Below are 27738 nucleotides of genomic sequence, written 5' to 3' on the forward strand. Positions count from 1 at the left end.
CAAGATTTGTTGAAGAGTTGACCCTTGGCAGGAGAACAGGGTTAGGGAGGGCACTTTGGCACCACTTCAGACAGCAAAAATGGACAACCCAACCCCCTGGTGGGCACCAGCAGAACTTAATGGAGCACTGGAGTCGCTGCCATATCTGGAGTGTGGCTGCTCATGTCAGCCGGGACAGAAAGGCAAGGAGCAAAATTACACTTTTTTCCTGCAGCAGTTCCAGACTGGCAGAGCAGAGAGGGCAGGCATGTTCCTGCAACTTGGTGAATCAGGGGACTGGGGTGCTTTGTCTGGGCACTGTTTCAAAGAGATGTGCAGGATCCAACGCAGGAGTGTGAAATCCATACACCACCAAGGTTAAAGTTGTAAAAGCTTCTACAAGTACTTGTCAGGGAAGGAGAAGACCACAGAAAATATGGAACTGCTGGTTGATAAGGTTGGCCTTTGCAGGAAGATGTAAGAGAAACTAAACTACCCAATGTCTACATTGCTTTTATTTTATTCCCCACCCCCTCAATGACTAATGCGATGACATATCCTACTTTGCAGAAGACATCTATTCAAAGTGATATGATAGGACAGTCCTCTGTTTTAAGGTATTCTCTCTTTGAAGGGCTGTCCAATCCAAGTCTAGTTTATTTTAAGCATAATGAACCATAAGAAAGGGGCCTTGAAGTTGTCCAAGAACCCTTGAGCACCTGGGCATCAGACTGAGAAGAACACAGGTCACTTGGTTGTAGTCTTCTTCTCCACTACGGTGAGATGTATTTCTAATTAAAATATTTTCCCCAAATTTGCATCTATACATATAAATGAACATATGCAAAAATGGTGCAAATTTATGGTCTCTTTTCTCCTCTTTTTCCTGTGATGTGTGAGTGACCATCCAAATAGCGTACTGAATTCTACATCAGCTATTTATTTATTTTTTAAAAACCAGCAGTCCTTTGCTGGTATTCTGTTTGAAGTCCTATGCACAAGATGGACATTATATCCTTGTCATAAAGCTTAAATCTACATTCCAAAGCCAAGTTAGGGAGGTGGAGATAGACTAGGTCTCTATAAAGGTAAAGGTACCCCTGCCCGTATGGGCCAGTCGTGTCCGACTCTAGGGTTGTGCGCTCATCTCACTTAAGAGGCCGGGAGCCAGCACTGTCCGAAGACACTTCCGGGTCACGTGGCCAGCGTGACGAAGCTGCTCTGGCGAGCCAGCACCAGCGCAGCACATGGAAATGCTGTTTACCTTCCTGCTATAAAGTGGTACCTATTTATCTACTTGCACTTAGGGGTGCTTTCGAACTGCTAGGTGGGCAGGAGCTGGGACCGAAAGATGGGAGCTCACCCCGCCGCGGGGATTCGAACCGCCGACCATCCGATTGGCAAGTCCTAGGCACTGAGGTTTTACCCACAGCGCCTGAGCAACAAAAGATTGGTAGCCCAATCCAGCTACTTTATTTCATGTGTAGGAAATCATTACATATCACAGAGTTTCATTAAATTTGTGGTATCACCTATCCTTTGTGTAACTGCAGCTGAAGAGATATCTGAATGACTCATTGCAAGAATATTCAGTCGTCTAAAAATGGGCAGCTAACCTTTGCATAACGTTGCTGTTATAACATTGCTGGGGGGCTTCCTGCAATCACCTGAGGCTAGTCCACATTAGCATGTTTTCTATAAGAACAGCGTCGCTTGGCTCCCCATCAACTGAAAATAACGATCCGCATATTTATAAATTGTTCCCAATTCTGATCCTTAATTAAATTCAGTTTCTTGTATAACTATCTGCAGCTGCTTTCAACAATTTAGGATAATTATTGTTCTGCTGATTTAACCTCTGTCTGCTCAATCATCAAGGGTCTGTTGAAATTATTGTTGAAACCAGATGACTGGTTTTAAGAAGGGGTACTTCCTTTATAAGTTAATGTCTGGATTCCAAAGCCAAGTTAGGGAGGTGGGGGTAGAATAGGTCTCTATACTGAACAACAAAGTCTATTATGTTTGTGGCAGCCTCTGATGATAACTGAGCCTAGTGTCCATTCGTGGGCATGGGGAAGGTCTGTAGCTCAATGGTAGAGCATCTGTTTTGCATGTACAGTAGAAGTTCCTGCGTTCAGTCCCCAGCATCTTCAGTTAAGGCTGGGAGAGATCCCCTGAGCTGGAGGGACCAATGGCCTGAGTCAGCATAACGCAGCTTCCAGTGTTCCTGTGACATTCCAGTTGACCAAGAAACAGTGTGATCACAATGTTTGCAGGGGAGACTCTGAAGAATCTCCATAGTGCTCTGGGCAGTAATGACCTCCCAGATACTGTTGGACTCCAAGGCTTCTTCATGCCAGGCAGCAGAAAGTCTATTGAATTTGAATCTGGTGACTTTGCCACGAGATGGCAGCATTGTCTTATTTTGAGCTTGTTGTTTTCCCCCAGAACTGAATGAATGTAGTTCCAAGCATTTCTCTGCCTTGCCTTGTATGCTTGCGAACTTCTATGCAGTGTGGCATTAACCTTACAGGCTATTCTCTCTTTCCCACCCCTAGCTAGTGATCTGAATTGCAAACTGCTCACATTCTGTCTACTAATTAAGGTTACCAGATTTTTTTCAATGAATCCAGGGACACTTTTCAGCTTCAGTGGATTTTGTATGGGGACTGATTTGTAAATCCGGGGAGTGAGCACCTGGTGAAGAGAGCACAGCAGAGGTTATATTTTCTGAGAATCCTCCGGAAAAACAATCTCTCAAAGGACCTGTTGATGGCATTCTACCATTGCACTGTGGAGAGCGTACTAACTTGTGGTCTGTGCGTGTGGTTTGGGAGCTGCACGGCCAGGGAAAAAACAATGCTATCCAGGGTTGTAAAGACTGCAGAGAGAATTATTGGGTGCACTCTTCCCACCTTAGATCAAATCTATGCTGCCAGGTGCCATAAGAAAGCGGCAGAGATAGCACATGATAGTATGCACCCCGGAAATGATCTCTTTCAGCTTCTGCCTTCTGGAAGAAGGTATAGGGTTATAAAGGCCAGGACTAGCCGCCTGAAAAACAGTTTCTACGCTAATGCAATTCTGGTTCTAAACACAGCATAAGGGGTCTCTGTAGTATAGTGTATTTTAAAATGGGGTTTTAGAGTTTTTAGGGGGTTTTGAATGTTTTATGTAGTTTTGTAGTATTTTTATGTAGTTTTATGTAGTTTTGTGGTAGTTTTATGTAGTTTTTATGTAGTTTTATGTAGTTTTCAATTTCATTGTTCCGCAAGGGACAATGACAATAAAGATATCGTATCGTATCGTATCGTATCGTATCGTATGGAGTGTCCCCGGGAAATGGGGATGTCTGGTAACCTAAGTCTACTTGCGCAAAACCTGGAGAGGGGGACATTATATCTTCAAATCACATGACTTAAAAAAAGCCATTTATAATATCCCTTTCCAACTTTCCAAAACAAATGAGCTTCCCAGTTCAGGCATATCTGGCCATATATGCTTGAGCAATCACAAGTTTAGTTATGATCTTCCACTAGGATGAATGGACTTTCAACAGCACCAGTGGTGGGTGTGAATTTTCTGTGAGATCTGGAAGGGTTTAACAATGCTTTTGGATGGCATGCATATTTGTGGTACAACAAGGTAAAGTCTCATAAGTTATTTAAAAACCATATTGTCAGGAAATCTTTGTTTACTGTCTGGATTAAATACAAGGACTTACTTGAAAACAAGACTCCGAGGTGGCTGTCACCGATGGAGGCTAAGGCCACAAAAATACTTAATATGGGGGGTGGCTGGGCAAAATACTGTGAAATAATAGAAAAAGTGGGGGACACTTGGAGGTTGCAGAGCTTTGAAAAATTGAAAGGAAAGGTGCGAGACTGGTTTCATTATGCCCAAATTTTAGAGATCTTTAAAAAGGACAAAAAAATTGGTTTCCAGGTGGAAAAATCAAAATTAGAGTCAGAACTACTTGAACCTAAGACGAAAGTGCTTTCAAGAATGTATAACTTGTTGCTTAAATGGAATACTCAAGATGAGACAGTTAAATCAGCCATGATAAAATGGGCACAAGATATTGGGTACAACATTATGTTTGAAGACTGGGAAAGGTTATGGACCACTGGTATGAAATTTACGGCATGTAGTGCCTTAAAAGAAAACATTATGAAAATGATGTACAGGTGGTACATGACCCCAGTCAAACTTGCAAAGATATACCATTTGTCTGACAATAAATGTTGGAAATGTAAGGAGGCTGAAGGAACATTCTTTCACCTTTGGTGGACATGCCCGAGGGTGAAGGCTTTTTGGGAAATGATCTATAACGAGTTGAAAACGGTATTTAAGTATACCTTTCATAAGAAACCAGAAGCCTTCCTTCTGGGCATTGTGGGCCAGAGAGTGCTAAAGAAAGATAGAACTTTCTTTTTATATGCAACTACAGCAGCAAGAATCCTTATAGCCAAATACTGGAAGGCACAGGAGTTACCCACACTGGAAGAGTGGCACACGCAACTGATGGATTACATGGAACTGGCTGAAATGACTGGCAGAATCCGAGACCTGGGAGAAGAGGCAGTGGAAGAGGACTGGAAAAAATTTAAGGACTATCTACAAAAACATTTTAAGTTATATGAATGTTGAGAATTTGCTAAGTCTTGAGAAAAACATGCTTCAGTATTGAGATTTGGAAATGATTGAAACTAAGATACGACTGAGAAAAGCTTAATTTTTAGAGTAAATAATTAGATGAAAATACAAAAACACATGAAACAAGGTATTAATTTGCTGTTGATTTTTATGGTAAAGAATGCAGGGATGGAGGATGTGGGGAAGTCCAGTTGATGTTGAAAAAAGATTTGAAAAAGTGAATTTTTTTTTCTTGTCTCTTTACTTTGTAAAAAAGCTTCTGTTGTGTTATTGACGATGTATTGACGTTGTACTTTGACCCTGGGAAACAAAGCAATAAAATTTTTTTTTTTTAAAAAAAAATGAATTTTCTGTGAGATCACAGTTTTACTGTCATAATTTCAGTTCCACACCATTTTCTTCCCATTCACACAACACATACAAGGGCAGCCGACAGGCCTAGAAGTGATTGGTAGCAAAAAAATCCTGAGAATCCTGGCCAGTGTTTGCTATTTCTATATATGATTTGTACAATGCTTTCTAGCCTTTGATGTTTGGGATCACTTAGCAATCTATAAGTTAGCTCATTATTATTTCCATTTCCAATCTATAAGTTAGCTTATTATTATTTCCATTTTACAGCTGAAGCTGTAAAAGCCAATGGCCATAAAATGATCCCTACCATGCAATCATTTGCGTATCTACTCAGAATTAAGTCCTATTGAGTTCACTGAGTCTTCCTGGCAAGTGTTGCATAGGACTGCAGCCTTTCTCTCCATAACGCAAGGCCAAAACTCAGCTAAACCATGCAGGCTGACCATAATTTTATTTAAAAACCGCTACCTATTGAAGCTATTGATATTAATTAGGAAAAAATAACATTGGATCAGGCTATCTATCCATCCTGCTCTCAGAGAGGCACATAGCAGTTGTTTTAACTGTTGATGGTTCTCTCCGTGTGAGATGATGATGATGATGATTTTTTAAAATAAGATGGTTTGGGAGAGGCCAAGTAAAATAAAACTGGCATTGTAAATAGAAAACAATCCCTACTAATGCATCATAACCAACCAGTCCAAAGGACAGTTTTTCCTGCAGGCAGCCACCTCATATGTGTATTTGTTAAAGAGTTGCTGAAGATTTGAACTGGCTGGTCAAAGAGCAGTTATAGTGGTGATAGTTTCTCTGGGGCTGTGCCCAGGAAGTAGATGAACCTTCATTCTCACACTCCGGAATGCTCTCCCTCTCCAGCTATAGCACCTCCTGTTTGTGATGGTTGGAAAAGGCACATTCAGTCCCAGGGGGGTGATGGTTTCTCTGGAGGTGTGCTCAAGAGTTAGATGGATCTACTAGGTCCTGGGATTCAAAAGTAATTCTGAGGTTTTAAAGGCCTATCAGTTTCATTATGTGTCCATATATTATGAATGATTCCTAAGCTCATTTTCTAATTATGGCAGAATATGCTTCACATCTGTTCCAACTATTGGTTCCAACATGCCCAGCAGAATAATATCTACTAATAGAGATGGAATGATAAAAATATTACATATATGCTGTTAGTAACACACTAGTAGATATTCAAATATGATGTTGAATTCAGGTCACACATCTTTGCAAAATATGGTACTTCTGGTTCAGTGAGAATAAAATAAATAGGGGAAATGTTTAATCTAGCTAAGGACAGATTCAGTTGTATTTAATATCAAGGCTTTGAACCCCAAAACTCATGTTTTTCTGACTCCTTCAGGCTGGTAACTTTCAGCAGCCCTAATAATGCCACTGGGCCTCAAATTGTTCCTTTTCCCGCTCTCAGCAACCCTGAAGCAGCTCCTGATATAACTTCTGTGCGAGGCATGGACTTGGTGTCCTTAATTTAGCCTTGATATCTCATCTAACCCTGACAGTTGAAGGCCACACTGGCCTTCTGAAAGTCTACTGTGTGAACATTGTGTTTTGCAGCAGTAGCAGCTGCTAGTGCTTAGCATGCCCCTTCCTCTTGAGAAGTTTTTACATAGGTACTAGAGCTGAGCCAAAATTGCTCAGAAGGCATTTTGCAGAATTTCCTCCAGATAGTTTTCGCTGTCTTTTTTTGCCGTAGCTACCACGTCTACCCTGCAATGTGCTGGTCTGAACATAGGCGAACAGCATTCTAGAAGATTACTTGGAGTGGGGCTTTTAGTGGGGCTGCCCCTGTTCTGTCAGAGGCGTTTTTCGGGGAGCGCAAATGGTTCAGTTGCACTGAGCGTGGAGCCTTGGGTGCGCTGCAGGGGGTGTCGCAACTATGAAGTGCACTGAAAGGAAAGAGCTAGTAAAGGTAAAGGGACCCCTGACTATTAGGTCGAGTCGTGACTGACTCTGGGGTTGTGGCGCTCATCTCGCTTTATTGGCCGAGGGAGCCGGCATTTGTCCGCAGACAGCTTCCAGGTCATGTGGCCAGCATGACTAAGCCGCTTCTGGCGAACCAGAGCAGCGCACGGAAACGCCGTTTACCTTCCCGCTGGAGCGGTACCTATTTATCTACTTGCACTTTGAGGTGCTTTCAAACTGCTAGGTTGGCAGGAGCAGGGACCGAGCAACGGGAGCTCACCCTGTCGCGGGGATTCGAACCACCGACCTTCTGGTTGGCAAGTCCTAGGCTCTGTGGTGGGCACCAAATTTTGGCATCGCTGAAATTTGAGACCACAAGGTCTGCCACTGGTTCTGTGGAACAGATGTCCTGTTGAGATACATCAGGCATCCACTGCTTCTACTTTCTGGGAAAAGTTGAAGACATTTTGTTCTGACAGGCTTTTCCGGTTGAATAAATGGGTCATTTAACATGAAAGTAAAACTTGTTAGGGTTTTAGTCTTTTTTTTCCCAAATGTATTTGCTGTTTTTTCTGTTTTTAACTGTTTGTCAATTGCCTTGAGACAGTGGTTTAGAAGGCAATTAATGATTTTTGGGTAATAATAATACAAAATGGTGGTCAGGTTGCCCACACATTTGCTGATGCTGCCACTCACAGCAACATCAGCAAAACAAAAACTTCTTAGGATGAATTGATGTGCAATTGCTGCTACTGATGATAAGCTCTTCTTCTGAGAAACCCTCTTCTTCTTCCTTGTGGAGAAATTTGGTTCAGTTTATGCCCCCATTGCACCAAGTCAGTGCAAAAACTTGGATGCTGTTGGATCAGCACAGCTGCCTGCATACTCAAGGGTGTGGCTATGGACTCTGTTTGGAGATAATGGCCATGGGAGCTTCATGAAAAGCTCCTGAACTTCAACATTTACCACTACCTCACCAGGTACAAGGGTCTGGTATGCTTGTATTAGAAGTAATTATTTTGTTCTGTCCCAATCTCTTTCTCACATTTATTAAAATGAAATACTTGCTGTTTCAGAGAAGTCATACCTTGGCAGAGGATGGGGAAATGATGGGGAGGATGGGATGTGTACATCTGAGAGAAAGAACATGTAGCATGTAGGTATTAAAACTCTGAGAGTGCAATGATCTCATTTGTGCTTATATCACACTGGTATCAGTAGCATTTCTTCTAATCTACATTAATTTTCCTGAGAATGGAATCAGTCCTTTTCTTCTTCTTGGAATAACTGCCACTTTGATATATTATACAAAAGCAGCAACCTCTCCAGCACAGCCTTATATAGATGGTTGACTGGAACGTCCCTCTAAAAATAGTGTTCTCTTTGACTTTGAGGTGCCAGGCAATATGGAAACTGTTATATTTTGAGCCAACGTTTTAGAAAATGGATCCAACAGCCCTTTAATTGTCTGGCAGCACTGTAAAATACATGAACTGACCCACCAAACTCTATGAAAATGGGACACTGCAAGCAGAAGCATTTTTTTTTGTGTAGGAATAATAGGCTATAGAATGCCCTTGGTTTGATGCAGCTCAAGTTACACTTTTGGAGATTTACGTCTTGTCTTAGGGTGTCACCCATATTATCTGGTGGTTGGTGGAGAAGGTGCTACTGATTTTAAAAGATATGCTTGAAACACTTGTGCCTAAACCCAAACATGTTTAGGATCAGGCTGCATGCCACTGAACACAGTGCAGTGATGCAGGATGCTGGCATTATCAGACCCAGTGCCCTGCTGTTACAACTCAGTGTTAGAAAACAAAATCTTCCTGTAGGTTGCTAAGGTGGCTTTATGAACTGCAGCACAAGCACCTCTATAATAGCACAAGGGAGTCAAAGGGAGTCAAAATTTATTCAACGGCTGGGAGTGTAATAGCTATAAGAAAACCACTTGAAAATCTGTGCGTGCTGGTTTCAAGCCTGTGGCCAGCCATGTACAAGTCAGGGCAAACAAACTGAGAGCAGTCAAAGCAGGTGAGATCCAGGGAGAGACAAGGCAGAGCAAGACAAAGGCAGCCAAAGAAAGCGCTGACCAATGAGCGCTAACCAGAGCGGTGGAGCAACATGCCAGCAGCCTCTCCAGCTTCCTTTTATAGGGGATAGTCTTTGAGACCAAAGCAGAGTAGCTTCATGTAAACCAGCATTCCAAAGGAGAAGCAGGACTGTTCTTGACAGGAGACCCACCCTACCCCACATAGCATGCAAACCTAACTATTCAAGTATGGTTCGTTTTTCCTTTTTTCTAACACCCCCCCCCCCCCGAATTCTGAACAGAACACAGGATGCACATGGCAACACACATGTGACTGTCCCAGGGCTACTGCAAAACAATGTCTGTGTGCCCAGGTAGTTAATCTCTGTATGAAAAGGGCAACATATTCTAGAGTTCTCCCTACATGATTTCTGCCCTGGGCCTACTCCCAATTTTAACCAAGTGCCGAAAAATGGGAAGGAGATCTTTAATGCACCAATCAAACAGGTTAAAAGTCCAAAACCAAGAAGTGATACCACTCTGAACAAACGGGAATGCACTGTGTCCTGCGAAGCTACAATATTTTTAAAATAGAAAATGCATTATGTCAATCGGAAGTGGATCCGAAACTCTTTCTCACGCTGTTTCTGAAACTCAGCAAATGTGTAAAAGAATGAAACTTGTTCTTTCAACAACAGTTCACTTTGTCCAGAGTATTCTCAGAGAATTTAATAGCACAATTGTAAATCTAACTTTTTTTTTTGTTATAAACTAAGCACTCAGATGATGGGAGGAAAGTAGTGGGAGGCCCTTAAAGGGACCCCAAAACTTTAGCCATTACCCTCTGCAATTCTGTTTGAATCCTGCCTACCATGCAGCCTTCTAAAAACAGAATCTAAAGGAACTGTCACAAAAGGTAAGGAGCCAAAGACCTATCCCTCCCGTCACCCTTGGTAATTTGAGCACCGTTTTAACTCCAGCTACAGTTGCCTTACTTTCAGGGCTGAGGAGAAGCTGCCCTTCTATATGCTTTGTGGCTCTTGGTGTTGACTGGTAGGCTGCCCAAGCAATGAGTCAAGTAGCAAAAAATATATTACATTTCAGTATTACCCAGTGACATCACTGAGAGTGATAATTGCATGCTGGGTGGAAAAGAGGCCTATAAAACACCCCTGATTCTTTTCGTGTTGCTTCCAGTATTCCTGCTGGGCAGAGTCACACATGCCTTCCTCATTTATTTATGTCATCGAGTGCAGGAAAGCAATAAACTAGACCAGTTGGAAGAAACAGATACAGGCAATAAAAGGGCAATTAGCTGCTGTAGCTGCTATGAGGCTTGCTTTTGCTAAGGTTATGGCCAAGGATGACTTGTAATGGGCATTGTTCTCTATCAGGGAAATCTGGAGAGAAAGTAAAACTTTATTCTAAGCACAGATGGGAGCAAACGGGATGCAGATGTCATTTGCTGTGTAGTGAAGTACATCCTTACTTGTGGATAGAGAAGAAAACTGTGATTAGGTGGAAACAGGCACCACAGACTTTGCATAAGGTGTATGGTGCAAGAAGCCCTCTAGCAAACATACAAGGACATAGTTTTACTCCTTTGCAAAGATGTTCACTGGAATCTATAAACATTCCCTGGTTCTATTCCGGCTGCCAGGTCATGTTTTGATGTTGCTTCTTGTTACTTGTATCCTTAAGATCTGTGTGAACAGAAAAGCTGGGAGAAAATGGCTGAAAACTTAAGTCACTTCCAGAATACCTTTTTGATGAGCATTCAGTTCTGATTTGTTTGCACAAAAATTGTGGGGAGATTATACACCATCTGTTGCTTATTGAGCTTTCATTCTGATTTGCTTGTGGGGAGGTCATAGGTTATCCCAAACTTTCCAGTGCATTTCCTCATTATTTACTGAAGAAAAAGCCCTCTCTTTTGTTTGTTTGGAAGCTGGCTTGCTGTGCAAGAATGTCAGATCCACTTTAACTGAACTGCGTGGAAGGGTGGTGTACAAAATTAATCAATAATAATGATAATAATAACTCTGCACCCCGAGTTTGCCAGCATGCTGCTGAATCCATCTGTGATGCAATGGATCCGTGCATCTGGCTGTTAACCAGAAGGCCATCCAGGGACATCTGTGGGCAGGATTCCTGCACTGCAGAGAGTTGGACTAGATGACCCTCAGGGCCTCTTCCAACTCTATGATTCTCTGAATCCCATCTGCAAAGTTGGAAGCAGTCTTACACTATTGTGTCAATTAAAAAAAGCAAAAGGATTTCAGGAGGAATTAAAAGCAAAGCAGATGACAGATTCTGGTGCCAGTAAGAAGTAAAGGAACTTCACTGCACATGGAAGAGACTAGGTAGTGATACCACTCTAAGCAATTATTTGTCCCTTTCTGTTGTTCCAGGGATGGAGCAACTGTGCTTCTCTAGCTGTTTTTTGAACTCTAGCTCCCAGTTAGCATGGTTCATTCATTCATTCATTTGACATTTTCCCACAAGATTGTGCCCAGCATGACTCACAACACATCAAATAAACATCAAAAGAATTTAAGAGCCTATGCAAATAATCAAAGCGCCAATAAGTAAATACATTTTTCACAAAACCAATTCATACAACATTGCACAAAGCCATACAAATAAACTAACCCGATTTAAGAGATTAAAACGAAATAAAAATGGTAGCAAGCAAGGTGAAAAAGATCCCAGTTATAAAGAATTACCATAATTAACATGCACAGATTGGAGGGGAGTCACATCTCTCATTCATAGCATCATTCCTCCCAGCTTTCAACAGCATCTCTTCTCTTACTACATTTCCCATCTCCATGGAAGTAAAGAGTGCTACTCCTCTTTCACCCTCCCATAGACTCACAGTCAGGGATGATGGGAGTTGTAGTCCAACAATATCTGGAGGTTCCATTTCCCTGCCTTATTCTTTCCCCAGCCACACATACTTTAAGCTAAAACAAGCATTAGCAGGGAAAGTGACATAAGAGCCAGTTCCGTAAGACGAGAAGTTTGAGAGCTCAGACAAAATGCTGTGTTGCCGGGGGAAATGGAGACTTGCACAATATTCTCTGATGGAACGTGGAGCTCCAATGTGATGCACGGGGTTCACTCTTTGAATATGTGCTGTGTCGTCAGCTTGCCAGGTTAACATTTTGGTGAGCGTTACCTCACCCCTGCTTCGGTTTCTCACCTTGGACTTTGGCCAGGGGGAGGAGTAGGGAAAGGCAGTCCATTAGCACAATGATAAGACTAGCCCCTTTAGGTACTGCTTTTGAAACCCAAGCAAGCTTTTCCCTCCACTGAACTCAACTGGTTATTTGGACGCAGACAACAAGAGGGGCCTTTGCTCTATGTGGTGGAATGGTCAGTCTCTTGCAGCCATTCATTTATTGTGGGTAACGAAACTGAAATGTACCCTCAAAGGTGGCATTTATTCGACTCTATATTTGAAACCTGTGTATCTAAACAAGCTCCAGTGATGTCAGTGTTTTGGACTGGGAGGATGTGTGGAGGAGACAAACCTCATATGCAGTATATAGCATGACTGGGGAGGAGAGCTTATTCTGGAGAACAGGAAAAGTGGTGGGCTTCAGTACAGAACAAACTCTCCAGAAAAGGGGGGGGGGGGGCAGAATAAAGATCAGAAGTGGCTGGCAGATCACTAAGTGCAACCACTAGGCTTTCCTGTCTCCCAGTTGTTTTAACAACAGCAGCAGCAGCAACAACAACAACAACAACAACAACAACATAAAGCCTTAATCTTAATGTCAGTCCCCTACATTTCCAGGTCTTTTTGCTGTTTTTTTTTAAATTAATCATGAAAATTAATTCACATTATAGTGTAATTTCTCCTTATATATATATATGTATAACATACATTTTTTTATTCAATGTTGGCTAACATTTTTGCAAAGAGACTTCCCTTACAACAATGCATTTTGTTTGTTATTTTCACTAATACATGCATTTTAATGTAAAGTTTACCATAGAATATGCATTTTTTTTCCTGCCCACCTAGCAGTTCAAAAAGCACCCCTAAGTGCAAGTAGATAAATAGGTACCGCTTTATAGCGGGAAGGTAAACGGCGTTTCCATGTGCGGCACTGGTGCTGGCTCGCCAGTTGCAGCTTCGTCACGGTGGCCACGTGACCCGGAAGTGTCTCCGGACAGCGCTGGCCCCCGGCCTCTTGAGCGAGATGAGCGTGCAACCCTAGAGTCGGTCACGACTGGCCCGTACGGGCAAGGGTACCTTTACCTTTATGCATTTTTTTGGCATTACTAGAAGTGCATGGCAAAATTCAGAAAAGTGAAAATTTCAAAAGATTCACACATTGTTTTGGAATGTTTACCCTAAATGCAAACTAAATCAGATTTCTCCCTCGTCCCTGATACCAACCAAGCACTCATACCCAAACCAGTCACACGCAACAATGTTACAGACCTCTCCACTAGCTTCACCTGAAGGAATGGGTTTCCCAAACCCAAAACTGACTGTGAAGGCAGTTTTAAACTGCACCAAAATCCCTATTTTTCCTTAGCTAAAATGCATAAACTTGAGCTCTGAGCTCAATGCATAATCAAAAGCCTGGCTGTATAGACAATTGCTCAGAGCCCTCTCCTTTATCAGTTGTGATGGCAACTATGGCCTTCACTGTACCAGTAGTAGAACAGGACAGAGAGAAGACACGTCTGTGCTTTATCTTACGTCCTGGACACACTCTGACACACAAACCCAAGTCTGGGAACAAACGCCAGAGCGTGTTCCCGGAGATGATTACCTCTTCCCAGATAAGAGTAGGAAGAGGAAGATCCTTTTATGGTCAGAAGTACAGGAAGGAAATCCCTTTTATGGCTAAGAGTGCCGGAGCAGGAACATCTGTGATGTCAACCTGTGTGTACAAGCTGACATGGCTGGGGAAGGGGGAGAGGGTGCCTGGAGGATATATATACTGCATGAAACTTGCCATTTCTTTGGACTTGTTATGGACTTGATCACGCAAGTGCCTTCTGCTATCCAGAGAGCAGAATAAACTCTTTCTTTGAACCAACTCGGTGTCATTTGACTTCCTTCCTCCTGTCCCGGAGCAACGCAGACCCAATCGGTGAACTCCAATAAGGCTACACACCCTCATACCTTTCTTACAAAGGCTTGCTGCCAAAAATACAAAAAATGTGAACTTTATGCATATCTGCAGCTCTAATGGGCATATGCTCCACACCCACTAAAACATTATCTGATTGGCTGAGACATATGTGTGTCTGTAACCCCACTCTGATATGGGAAACTTGTAATAACTCATGACAACTTATGAAATCTCACAACCTGTAGCCTTTGTTGTTTAATGTCACCTATGCCCATCACAGATATTAAGGAGACCACCTTAAAAACTTAGGTTAGTGCTTGCTGATAAGCTCCTTCCCTACAGCTAAACCTCTCTTGCATCCCCAAGCTCAGCTTTTGGGGTGCGTCCAGAATACTGTTCCATGCTCCTCTTTTCAAGTTGCTCCAAGCCTGTGGATCACTGTGGGATCCAGATTCTCTTTTTCTTTAGCCAGTATCTGTTTCATGCTGCTCAACTCTGTTCCCTTGCCTTTGTTTTCTCCAAACTAGTCAGGGTACCTTGCACAGCACACCAGCCATTCTGTTTCTACAATTGAAATGCAATGAAATCTAGAGGAGAATAAAACTAGCTTATTCAACAGTGGAGAGAGAAAAATTCAAAACCAGCTGAAAGCTGGGCAAAACAAGGGAGTTCCACAACTTGGGTGCCACAATGAAAAAGGCCCTGGAAGGCATGAAACCAAGGAAGCCTTCCAGGATGTTGGGACAAACAAAGTATCTGATGTTGAGTGCAGTGTGTAAGCAGGAGCATATGGGAGGAGGCAGCCATTCAGCTACCTCACCCTAAACAAATAAGGGCTTTCTATGTACGAACCAGTGCTTTAAAATGTGCCCAAAAATGACACTGGAATCAGTGGAGAGAAATCACTTTTGGAATAATCCAAAAGCAGACTCCAGAAATCGCTCTGGCTTCCATGGAGGGAATTCTGGAGTTCTGCTGCTGCTATATCTGTTTTGAACTCTTGCAGCTATCAGTTTGTATTCAGTGATTTGTAATATAGTGTTGGGGTCAGTAAGGTTAAGCTCTCCAATTTAAGTTCAGGTTTGGGTTGCATGTGGACCTATATAACTAAATCACTAAATTCAGGAAACGTGCTTCTAACACAATCAAAATGCAAATCTGAATTTCTCATAGTGTCAACTTGATACTATGAAAAATTCAGATTTGCGTTTTGATTGTGTTTTCTTCTTGTGTGCAGTTCCAACCAGCAGATGGCACACTATTGAACTTACCTTAGAGGGAGAGCTGTATATTATGGAACACATCTTTCAACAGGAGCAATGCTCTGCACCAGGGGGAAGGAAAGGGAGACTTTTGAATGTTCCAGTAAGGCAGCTGTTGTCTAGACATATTCAACATAAGGTAGTTCAAGGCTGCAGAAAATGACTGCAGAAGGCCAGAATGGATTTCTACTGTTGGAGAACGGATGGCATATTTAAACCAAGCAACTTTAACAACTACTGTATCAAAGTCAGTAGTCAAAGGGCAGAGTCAAAGAAGCTAAAGACAGTCTTCATTAACCTCCTGTGTGGCAGGAGCAGTGGATTAAATGCCCCAATGGTGACTAGAGAGTTTGTTTCCTTTATATTTAAAACCCAATTTCCACCAATAATGACTAACAGCTTCAGCCAGATTGAAATTGGAAAATGCTGTATTTTCCCTTGACATCACTGACAACTTTTATTTTCAGCAACCAAATATTTCCCTGGAATATGCATTGTTCTTTGCTGTAAGAATGCAGGCTCCCATACGCTACCAAATATTGGCACCAAGGGTGACTGAAAATCATCATAATAATAATAATAATAATAATAATAATAATAATAATAGGAAAGCCCTAGATTTTGTATTGCAAGCAAAAACAAGGCATTTAATTGTTAGAGGGGCATCCCAAAGGTTCGAGACCAGTGTTCTTCCAAACTTGCAAGGGTGTTTATATATTCCTTCAAGGGAAAGATGTGCACAGCATACCACACCATATTTGTAAATGTTTATCATCTCTACAAGGAGCAATTAGGCTATGGAGGGTGTGCTTTGATATTATTCAAATGAGTGCCAAGTATTCTCAACAGTGAAGATGTCCACAGCTATGCCTAGGATTACCCTACTGATGGTTATCTTCAAGGCATTCTGTAAGTTAGTTTCTTCAGATGACAGGCCGAAATGAGAAGCATTAAGGGAAAATGTTGAGCCAAGTATACTCTGCTCTGAGTGAGGGTGTGCTAGGAATTATTGTTTGTAACCAATAAGAAGTTGTAAGAAGCTTTAATGTCATACTACAAAATTCACCATAAGGAAGATGCATTTGTTAGGGCAGAGACAGCAAATAAATACATCTCAAGAACTCTGGCAGGAAGAAGAAGAGTTTGGATTTGATATCCCACTTTATCACTACCCTAAGGAGTCTCAAAGCGGCTAACGTTCTCCTTTCCCTTCCTCCCCCACAACAAACACTCTGTGAGGTGAGTGGGGCTGAGAGACTTCAGAGAAGTGTGACTGGCCCAAGGTCACCCAGCAGCTGCATGTGGAAGGAGCGGAGACGCGAACCCGGTTCCCCAGATTGCAAGACTACCGCTCTTAACCACTACACCACACTGGCTCTCAACCTTATTTGAGGAGGTCAAATGATGCAGAGATTATTGATCCACTTTGAATTGGCATCTGGCTTTTTGGTTCTCCTGCCCTGTTCTCTGACACCAAAAGCATATTTGAAGATTGCCATGTACTGTACTATAGTGCTTTGTTGTCATGGATTAGATCCAGATATTCCCTGATTGCTAATAATAAAAGCCACTTACTGGAAAGGGCACTAGACCAGCATTCTATTCAACAGAGAATATTAACCAGCTTCATAAGCATGTTTCATCCCTGCCATTCCCCATTTCAGGCATCTCTTTTATCCATAGATCTGTGCAGTGCCAAGAATTCTATAAACAAGAGAGCTTGGGTATACTGCTGGGCACTTCTGAGCCCATTTCCCCTTCTCTTTGCAGAGATGTCCTTATTTGCTGTTGCATTGGCTAATATAATTGAGTTCTTAGATGCCCACCTGGTTAATGTCACTGCACATCTCAGAATATTATATTATTTCATAGTCCATGTGAACCATAACACAAAGTAGATATCTTATGTTAGTCCTGGAACTCATAAAATACTAACAATTTGTCTTGCTAGTACTTCCAAGTATTAGCTGCCAGTTCCAACAATGTAAGATTCTATTTATGGCCTCTGGTGCTTTACGTGACTTGAGTCATAGATATCCCAGACCTGTTTCTTCTACCCATGCAATCTGAGATAATCCAGGGAATGCAGACTTGCTTTAATTCATGGAACAGTTGTGTTTGGACTAAAAACACAAGGGCCACACTTCACATCTGAGGATAAAAATGAAGACTCATTTTTCCGTCATGCTCATTCATCCCTGCATAGAACTGGTCTGTTTGAAATAGTTTGTAGACTAAGGAATATCTCAATCAACTTGCACAATTATAAATTACACATTTCGTAATTTTGTTTCTTACAAATTCGCGTATAAAAGTAAGGCTCTGGCATAATCCAAGTGGAAAAAGTCACCAAAAATTATCAGACCTATCAAGCTATGGACTTGTCTTGGAATCTACTAACAGGTGCACCCTAAAGTCACCATGCTTCAATTCCAAATCCATTTTATTGAAAAAAATCCGCTAGGATAGCCACTTCAGATTTTTGTTTAGAAGGAAAATGTTTTGACAGAGTTTTCTCTTTACTTAATCCAACTGAATACCCTGATGCCACAGTGGCAGCTAGGTTCACTGTGTGTCACTAGTTTGGGTTTTAAAGTTATTTTTATTGCAGCTAAGTATGACTCAGGAGTGGGAAGCGGGTGGCGCTGTGGGTAAAACCTCAGCGCCTAGGGCTTGCCGATCGCATGGTCGGCGGTTCGAATCCCCGCGGCGGGGTGAGCTCCCGTCTTTCAGTCCCAGCTCCTGCCCACCTAGCAGTTCGAAAGCACCCTTAAGTGCAAGTAGATAAATAGGTACCGCTTTATAGCGGGAAGGTAAACGGCGTTTCCGTGTGCTGCGCTGGTGCTGGCTCGCCAGAGCAGCTTCGTCACGCTGGCCACGTGACCCGGAAGTGTCTCCGGACAGCACTGGCCCCCGGCCTCTTAAGTGAGATGGGCGCACAACCCTAGAGTCGGACACGACTGGCCCGTACAGGCAGGGGTACCTTTACCTTTACCTTTACCTGACTCAGGAAGCACGAGGAGTGGTGAGTCTTGAAGGCTCAGAAGGTATCACATTTTGAAGACATTTCTTCTCACCTCAGGATGGCCTGAGAGTGATGTATTTTCCTTCAATGAATTTAGCATTAATGGCAAAGGCAACCAAGCTCTGACCTTGGTCTATATATGCAACGTAATTAAGTGAGCTAAGGTGCTAGTCTTGTAAGTACACACTTACCTGGGAATATGCTCCAATGAACTTAATGGAGTGGGCATGCCTAGGAATGCACTGTATGCTAATGGAAAGCTGGACTGTACCACTTCAGACTACACATGGGGAGTGTGATTTCAGAATGCTTCCTAGTATTAAGCATGTGCTATATGTGGCAAACTTTCTACATAGGGAATAATTTTCAAAATGTGCCCCTCCCCACCAGCTTGCAACCTGAAACAATTCTGGTCATCCTGCCACCTCATAATACTTCATTCTGCTCCATGAGTCGACCAAACCAAAAAAGCGAATGTGACTGGCCAGTTTATGTGAATCAGTTTAAATATTGATCCCCTTGACCATCTAAGCCCACTGCAACCACGTTTTTTATTATGCAGATGATTATGATTCTTCATGTTGTTACTGTTGTTATGCAAGCTTTTTTTCTGAGATAGGTTTCTGCATAGGAGCAGCATATGTGCAACTTAGTGTATAGAAAACAAACCCTGTCTCAGCTCAGCTGAGTGGTTGGTGGCTGGCAGCAGGTGACTTCCAGGACCACCTCAAACCATGAGATGGACAACTCAGAGACAACTCAGATGGGGAGTAGGCTAGCCTATAGCAAGTGTGAGGAATTGGATCCAGTCAGAGGGCTAAATCCAGAAGTGGCAACCCCTCCATGGGCCACTTTGACAAGTGTCAGGGGCCACCCATCTGTCTGTCACTTGCCGTCATGTGACATTATGTCACTAAATTTTCAAGATTCACCATTTTCAGCCTTGGTTTGAATTCAAGCCATGCTTGCAAAGGAAAAATCAGGATTGTGCTCCCAAATTTTTTCTTGCAACCAAAATTGAGCACTTTTTTTAAAAAAATGATGCCTTCTTTCTGTTAGTGTGCAGGGGTGGGCTCCTGGTTCTTCCTTTTTTGTAGCCACATCATTAGGCATGGGGAAGGTGGGCATGGTTAGTGGCGTAGCATGGGTTGTCAGCACCCGGGGCAAGGCAAGTAATTTGCGCCCCGTAACCCGTGGATTTGCACTCCCTAACCCGTGGATTTGCGCCCCCTAACCCTAACCTCCAGATGTTGCGCCCGGTGCAGCCGGCCCCCCCCTGCACCCCCCACGCTACGCCACTGGGCATGGTTCATTCAAAATAGCCTGGTGGGCCAGCCCCTGGGTCCTTGCAGGCCTAATTACAACCCCAGGCCACAGGTGCCCAACCAGTGAGTTACCAGCTCAAACCACTGTGCAAGGAGCTGTAATGTTCATGTGTCTGTGTTCTGTTGAGGCACTGTTGAGTCTGCTTCACATTGCTTTGTATCTATTCTATTCACTTATTCTCATTTCAAATCTAGATTATAGATACTGCAGAAAAAGAAACTCTGTGATAGTGGTTCAAGACTTCAGCAATTTCAGCAGTAAACTTGCATACCATCCAACATTTTTCTGATGAAAATAGGGACATCCTATTCCATACCTTCCAATAATTTTCTGATGAAAATCAGGACGTCCTAAAGAAAAGTGGGACATTTCTGGGATCAAATCAGAAACCTGTAACTCTCAGACTGTCCCTGGAAAACAGAGAGACTTGGAGGATCTGAACCTGCTGTAGAAGCAGATGCAACAGATTCTTGTCTTAAGAACTGAGTTAATGGAATTTCATTCTTCCTGTTTGCAGCTGAAGACAGCTGTATGTAGCACTGACTGCCTGGATCCTTGTGATGTCACAAGCAGTAGTAGTAGTAATAATAATAATAATAATAATAATAATAATAATAATAATAATAATATTTATATCCCACACATCTGGCTGGGTTTCCCCAGCCACTCTGGGCAGCTTACAGCACATATAAAAATTGTAAAACACCAAACATTAAAAATATCCTAATACAGATGTCTTCTAAAAGTAAGATAGTTGTTTATTTCCTTGACATCTGATGGGAGGGCATTCCACAGAGCTGGCACCACTACCAAGAAGGCCCTCTGCCTGGTTCCCTGTAACCTCACTTCTCGCAGTGAGGGAACCGCCAGAAGGACCTCGGAGCTGGACCTCAGTGTCTGGGCTGAATGATGGGGATGGAGATGTTCCTTCAGGTATACTGGGCCAAGGTCATTTAGGGCCTTAAAGGTCAGCACCAACACTTTGAATTATACTTAGAAACATACTGGGAGCCAATGTAGGTGTTTCAGGACAAGTGTTATATGGTCTCAGCAGCCACTCCCAGTCACTAGTCTAGCTGCCACATTCTGGATTAGTTGTAGTTTCCAAGTCACCTTCAAAGGTAGTCCCACGTAGAGCACATTGCAGTAGTCCAAGCGGGAGATAACTAGAGCATGCACCACTCTGGCGAGACAGTCTGCAGGTAGGTAGGGTCTCAGCCTGTGTACCAGATGGAGCTGGTGGACAGCTGCCCTGGACACAGAATTGACCTGCGCCTCCATGGACAGCTGTGAGTCCAAAATGACTCCAAGGCTGCGCACCTGGTCTTTGAGGGGCATAGTTACCCCATTCGGGGCCAGGCAGTCCTCCATACCTGCCTCCTGTCCCCCCAAAACAGTACTTCTATCTTTTTAGGATTCAACCTCAATCCATTAGCCTGATTGAGTCTACTTCACTCCTATTCTCTAGAGCAGGTTTTCAATATTTAAAAAACCACGGAACAAAATAAATGCTGAGTTATAAAAATAACCATTGAAATGTGAATGGCCCTGTGAAAGAGTAAGGGAAATGATTGAGTATTCAAGAGGTACATCATTGGCATTTTGAAAGTGGAAGAAGCTAGGCACATACCACTGTAGAAATACATTCCAAGGTGCCTGGTTTTTGTTTTTGTTCTAATACATCTGTCCAACCTGCTTTATTATGTTTTTCAACCATTCTCTATCAATCAAGAAAATTATCAAGGGTTTTTTGTTGCAGCTAGCCTGCTTCTGAGGTGGCAGAGGAGTTTTAGTGAGTGTCCTTTTTTCATTCTACAAACCATCACTCTGGTCATCTGCACATTATGGCCTTCCGGTGCACCCATCCTTTGATTGAAATCAAGGGGCATGAGCTGGCGATATGTGGTCAGCAATAAGAGAGAGAGAGAGAGAAAATGAAAATGTAAGTAGATGAAATGTAGAAGAATTTGATAAATTACTGCAATCATTGCAGTCTTTCAAAAAATCAAAACAATGGATAAATACAGCTTTCTTATGGCAATTTGTTGCCCCATACGAATGAAATGAACCTTTTTCCTGCCACTATCTGAATAGATGCTTTACTTTTTATTTCTTTCAGATTCGCAATAAAAGCAAAGCATCCAAGGCTGGGCTGTGCGAAGGGGATGAGGTGATATCTATCAATGGCAACCCTTGTGCCGACTTGACCTATTCTGAAGTTATCGCTCTGATGGAAGGCTTGGCTGACACTCTCCAGATGCTTATCAAGAGGTAAAGGAAATTCAGCTTGGCTACTTATACTGATAAGGTCCATGTTATAGTCCCATGGCGATTTTGGGAACCAACTTTGCACTTTCTATGCCACTTTACACAATTTTTAATATACCATTTTAAGAACATTTATTTTCACAATCACAATGCCTGGTTCTTTGCACTTCATAATTGCATCAAGAAAGTGCAAATTAATTACATGGATAATTAAATTATGTCATTGGAAAACTGAGCCTTCGACCCTGAACAATTTACTAAGGATTAATTCCCATGGAAGCAGGTATAGGATCATTCTGACAGTAACATAACATAAACTTATCTAAACTTTCAGAGGGATCAGAGTGGTGTTCACTTTTAAACAGCATCAGCCTGTTGAAGTTCATACAGTGGTGTGATAGGAGTTGTATCACTTATCATTTATATAATAGAAAATGCATTTGCCCAATAAGAGTGAAGATTAAATCCCACAGACCAGATACAAATACTGAAATTTAAGTCCTAGAGGGAACAATGCGCTTTGTATCTTGTGGTCAGTCTCCCCACAACAGAAGTGTGACTTGGTTAATTGTAATCATCATCAGACTTTAAAGAAAGATGTTTAATCCTGCACAGCAAATGGCAGGATTAAACATGTATTGTTGGGGACAGGAGGGGACAGGAGATGGTGTATAAAGACTTCAAGTATATCCATAGGCAGAGAGCCTTTTAAGGGGGGAATTCTTTGTGGCTCTGTTTCTGTCTCTCCCTCTTTCCCTCCCTCCCTCATTCCCTCCCTCCCTCCTGTCCTCACATAAACAGAAATCCAGACACACTAAGCTACCAATAAAGGCTAACATTTATCTGGCTCACTCCCAGTCTTCCTTCCTACAAGGAAATGTTTACAGATTCATAGTTTATTAAGCACCACAATTGATTGTCCAAATAACACAACATGATGGAAACCAGCTACATTCACAGGGCTGCATAAATTAAGATGCTTGACCTTTTGGGAGCTCCGTCCATGGTTTGATAGATATTATGGACCAGCCCTGTGTCCAGGTACTGTTTCCAGCAACTGATACAGATGTGCAAGACAGAGACAAGAGTGGGACTGAGATTTGCCAGAACAGATGGCTTTTTAAGCATGTCTTTTAATTTACCAGTTTTCCATAAAATCTTCAACCAACAGTGCCAGATTCTGCATAATTTATTCATGCTTTTTATTCAGTATACTGAACTTTTGCTTCCTCGAAGCCAGATAGAAAATTCATGGTATATCACTTGGGTGTATGGTTGTGGGGTCTGAGAGAATCAAGGACTTACATTTCCCCCCCTTTCCTTTAAGATGTGACAGCCTTGGGTCCATATTAGACCCCTTTAGTGCTGCTAAGACACCACTCTGCAATTTGCTGGAAGCAGAATTAAAAGAGAGATCTCCATGTGGCACAATACTGTATATTTTTATTTGTTAACTTTATATTTCACCCTTCCCCCCAAAAAAGCTCAGGGTGGCATTGATATTAACACACTTAATAGCTATATTAACTAGCAGTGCCCTTTCCCAATGGCCAAGTGGGTTATCAATAAGACCCACAAGTAAGTTCCATTCAGCATAAGCCCCCGATGACTTCAAACAGAAATGTACTGCTCACAGATTCAATATATTTTACTGCTTCTTATTGATCCTGCCTGTGGAATTTGTGAGTAACTTCCCATTAAATAGCCGTTCTGTGAAGTACAATATTATTTAACTAATAGAAGAATTAGAGGGAATCATTAATTAGACTCTCACCACCCCAGAAACAAAAACTGACATGTCATCTTTCCTGACCAGGAGCACCTCTGTTTTGCCTTTTCATATATAGTCCATTGCTGCCTCTAGGCAGTAACAAAGGGATGAATAGTTCTCTGATGACAATACTATAACTTTCATATTGTAGAATCTGGCTTCTAGGAGCCAAGAAAAGAGAAAAAAAATCATTTTTAGATGCTTTTGAAAAGCTTGTTTAAAATGTGGGACTCATTGGGCTTGCCCTAAAAATCAGCTGTGCTTTGAATGCTCAAAAACCCAAAGGATTGGTTCACACATTCACTGCCAATTCCCCCCACATTCTCACAGTAAAAGATCTTGCCTTTGAGAAGGGATAGGGTATCCAATGGCAGACAGCAAACCTTGATACCGCTAAGCATTCCCTTAGCTGGAAGTCACATGTGGCCTGATCCTGTTGGGGACCAAGGGGATTGCCATTTTCAATTAAGGACAGACCTTGTGAAGCCTGTCTTGTTTTGAAGTCAGCTCTCCCCCATGTATTATGCCATCATTCCTCAAAGGTAAAGGTACTTTTCTCGGGGAAATTGGAGCAAAATCGAAGGGTAGAAGGGCAGAGCTTGTCCTTCCCTCGAAGACTAACCCCATCTCCAGTTTCAGTGATAAAGGCTAAGATCCTCCAACCCTGTTCTTTAGAATAGTTCCACTCAGTTGTGTGGCATATACGCTAAATGAAGAACAAACCTTGGTGACAGCTCACTGTATGTCCAGAGTGAGACAAACCATGAGCCTGGGATTTGATGATACACGAAGCCAAACTATGGCTTATTCCCAGTTAGTATGGCAGTGGAACCACAGGAGTTGTGTGGCAGCCACAACTCTCTCCAATAATCTGCACATTTGAACATTCACACTAAGCTATGGTTTGATCTAGTGAAAAGAATGCCATCTTTAACATGTTCTTCTTCATAATACATGGAAATACGTGGAAATATGTTTGAGGCTCATCAATATACTGGAAGACCAGGACAGAAAGATGCATTGGCATCAATGTCAACACTTGTTCAGGTGTCTACGTTTCTTACTGTTAGTAAAAAACCCCAAAAACTTTACTAGTTTTGTCCTACAAAGCAAATTGTGTGATAGATTTAGATACTAACTAGGAAGGAACTAGGAAGCCACCTCACATATGGCTGGCAGCAGTGGAACTTAATGAAGCAGGATACCCAGTGCCACATCCACAGCCCTGCCACTGATGCTGGCCTGGGCAGAAGGTTGAAACTGAATGTTTGCTTTGCCAGCTCCTAGACTGGTGCAGTGAAAGGCCTGGATGAAGCTTGTTGTAATCACACAGCAGCAGCAGGGTTGACTTGGGATCCAGAGGATTTCTTGCTGGCCCAGCTCCATTCTGAGATTCATTTGTAAACTCTTGGTTCTCCCCAGCTTAAGTCCAATACTGCATACACCAGGGATAGCCGTGGTGTGCTGTTGTTGGACTACAACTCCCATCATCCCTGACCATTGAGCATGCTAGCTGGGACTGATGATGGTGTTGTACCCCAAAAGTCTGGAGGGCAACACATTGCACTGTATTGATGATGTGAACTTTTTAAAAAGTAGCTTGATACAGATTCGCTATTTGTGTCTCCGCAGATCTTCCAGCGGAGTGAATGAGTCCTTCAGTCCTGAAACAGAAAACGACAGTGACATTAAAAATGAGGAATATAAAGAGAGCACTACCCTGCAGATCAGAACAGCAGCCCCCAGACCTCACCAACAACTGCAGATCATAGGCGCAACCCATGAAACACTCCAGAAAGAGCAGCAAAGCGATGCCGAAAGAGATATCACCCCTTCTCACAAAATCCCTCCCAAAGTGATAGAAGCCCCTAAAACACACTTCATAGAGGTGCCTGCTTTCACCGGGGAAAAGCCAGGACCAACAGTTGAGCTCCAGTTGTCCCTCTTGCATGGCAAACACAAAGGCAGCAGTGTTCCCAGTCTGACCGTCCTGGGAGCTGAACAGCACAAGTCCTCAGAAGCGGGAGCCACCCTACTGCAAGATGGGACTAGCTGGCTGACTGCAGGTCCCGCGGCTGAAAAAGACCACGCTGTCCAGTGGTCAAGCAGAACATTCCAGGCTGCTGGCAGCAAAGAGGTCAAAGCAGCCCTCAGAGCTGAGACAAAGGAGCCGTCTCTCACCAAGGTAGAGGTGATCCTAGACTGCTCTGACAGGGCAAAGGAAGAGTTTGGGTCTCTGGCTGAAAAGGGGTGTGTGGATTCTCAAGTGGAAGGAGGGCAGTCAGAAGCACCTCCTTCTGTAGTCTCCTTCGGCATCTCGTCAGAAGGCACAGAGCAGGGAGAAGACGACCAGCACTCTGAAAGGGAACATAGCAGACCTCACAAACACAGGGCAAGGCACGCCAGTGAGTATGTTATCGCTTAGAGGGTGGCTTTGCTTGAGACTTGCATTTTGCAACGTAGAACATTTCAAAGTGAAATTGCCTCCATGTGCTTAGGATTAATATAAACTTTAAAAGGGGGTTTCTTAATATCCCCCCCTCACTTTTCTAAATGCCATTCAGTTTCTGTTGTTTTGATATGTAGTTTTTGTAAGCCCTGTAGTAATAATAATAATAAAAAAAATCAGTAGGAATTGAATGTTCTTCATAGCACTGACTAGAAAGCTCGCTTTGAAACATTATCTAGGACTGCTAACTTTCTACTGCTAAAAATACTTGCTGGTACAGACAGCCTGTGGGGCTTCTTAACAAAGACGTAAAAGGCAATTTGACAGAGATTGTCCCAGAAGAGAGAAATGTTGTCAGGCATACCGTTTCTTGCTTGTAGGTTTCACCATGTACAAAGAAAGGCTGTGTTTTGTCTAGAATTGGCATACTTATGATGCTACTTCTATTAAAAGTCAAGAAGGATTTTTTTTAAAAAAAGGAAAACTAGTGAAGTAGTGAAGCTTGATGATGCTTGCAGAAAGTCGCTTTGACAGACACCAGCATGTGTATTTTTGGCCAGTTATATGATCCCTTTCAGTTTTGCAAGGCTTCTCTACACTGTAAAGTGAACTTACTATTCCTTCTGCCTTCCATACCTAGAGGTCAGTGCAAAATCTACACAAGGTCTTTAATTGGAAGTAAACTAGCTGACCAATAGTACGACAGCTAAAAAAGACTAACTCAGATGCAGCTTTTCTCAAAGCATCCATTTATTGATTCAGTTCTGTTCCTGGCAGTTGTGGACTATTTCAAGAATTCCATCAAGGGATTTTTCATTGCAAAATGACAAAGGCTTGATGCTATACTGTAGCATTGACCTGTCTTGCACAGGCTGAGCATGATAACCCATTACTAATTCCCCTGCAAGCATATTTTTAGAATTAGAACCGTTTGCTTCAGTGTGTAAATTAAGCTGTTGCTTATGCTTGAAGTGCCCAGCTGTAATCCACATATTTATGTCATATTTAACAGAGTATAAAAGAACAGCATGCATGCTTTGCATTTTGGCAGTGAAGCCAGCAGCAACTGTGGGGTTGTGCTTGTCAGATTACACCATCGGTTTAGTTAGAAAGGGGTTTGACTAAATACCCATAATTAAGCCATTCAATATAGGAATGTTTTGCATGCTTCAAGTACCATTGCAATGAATACAAACCAGGGAGTCGTATTTCCTTTCTTAAAGAAGAAAATACATTGATTTCTAAACACATAAACATAGGCTGGTATCAAAAGAGTCACTATAGGCTTAGGTACCATATATACAAGGGCTAACGTGCACCCAATATGATTTTTGTCTCCCCCGCTCTTTGACTAGTAGGCTCCCACTCTCATGTCATATCACAAACTGCTTTAGAAACAGCTTCAAATGTGTTTTACCATGAGATATGGGAGATTTCTGTTTGATAACACCCAAATCTAAAGTCTTCTGGGGTGTTTCATCTCTAGTTCCAGGGCTCTTTGGCTCCCAACAAGTATCTACTATGGAAGTCTTCATGAAAATCATGTTCCCTGGATTAGGCTATCTAAAATATTATGTAACATTGT

General features: G+C 42.5%; 1 protein-coding gene across 1 annotated transcript in view; it reads left to right on the plus strand.

Moving 5' to 3' along the window:
• The window catches only part of SYNPO2 (synaptopodin 2), a 92921-nt gene that overhangs the window by 41593 nt on the left and 23590 nt on the right, over positions 1 to 27738 (plus strand). The window contains exons 2-3 of the mRNA XM_028743288.2: positions 21785 to 21936; positions 25337 to 26109. Coding sequence (XP_028599121.2) covers positions 21785 to 21936; positions 25337 to 26109 — 925 coding nt within the window. The remainder of the gene's footprint in view (positions 1 to 21784; positions 21937 to 25336; positions 26110 to 27738) is intronic.

The sequence above is a fragment of the Podarcis muralis genome, chromosome 9 (assembly GCF_964188315.1).
Source record: "Podarcis muralis chromosome 9, rPodMur119.hap1.1, whole genome shotgun sequence".
Classification (NCBI taxonomy): Eukaryota; Metazoa; Chordata; class Lepidosauria; order Squamata; family Lacertidae; genus Podarcis; species Podarcis muralis.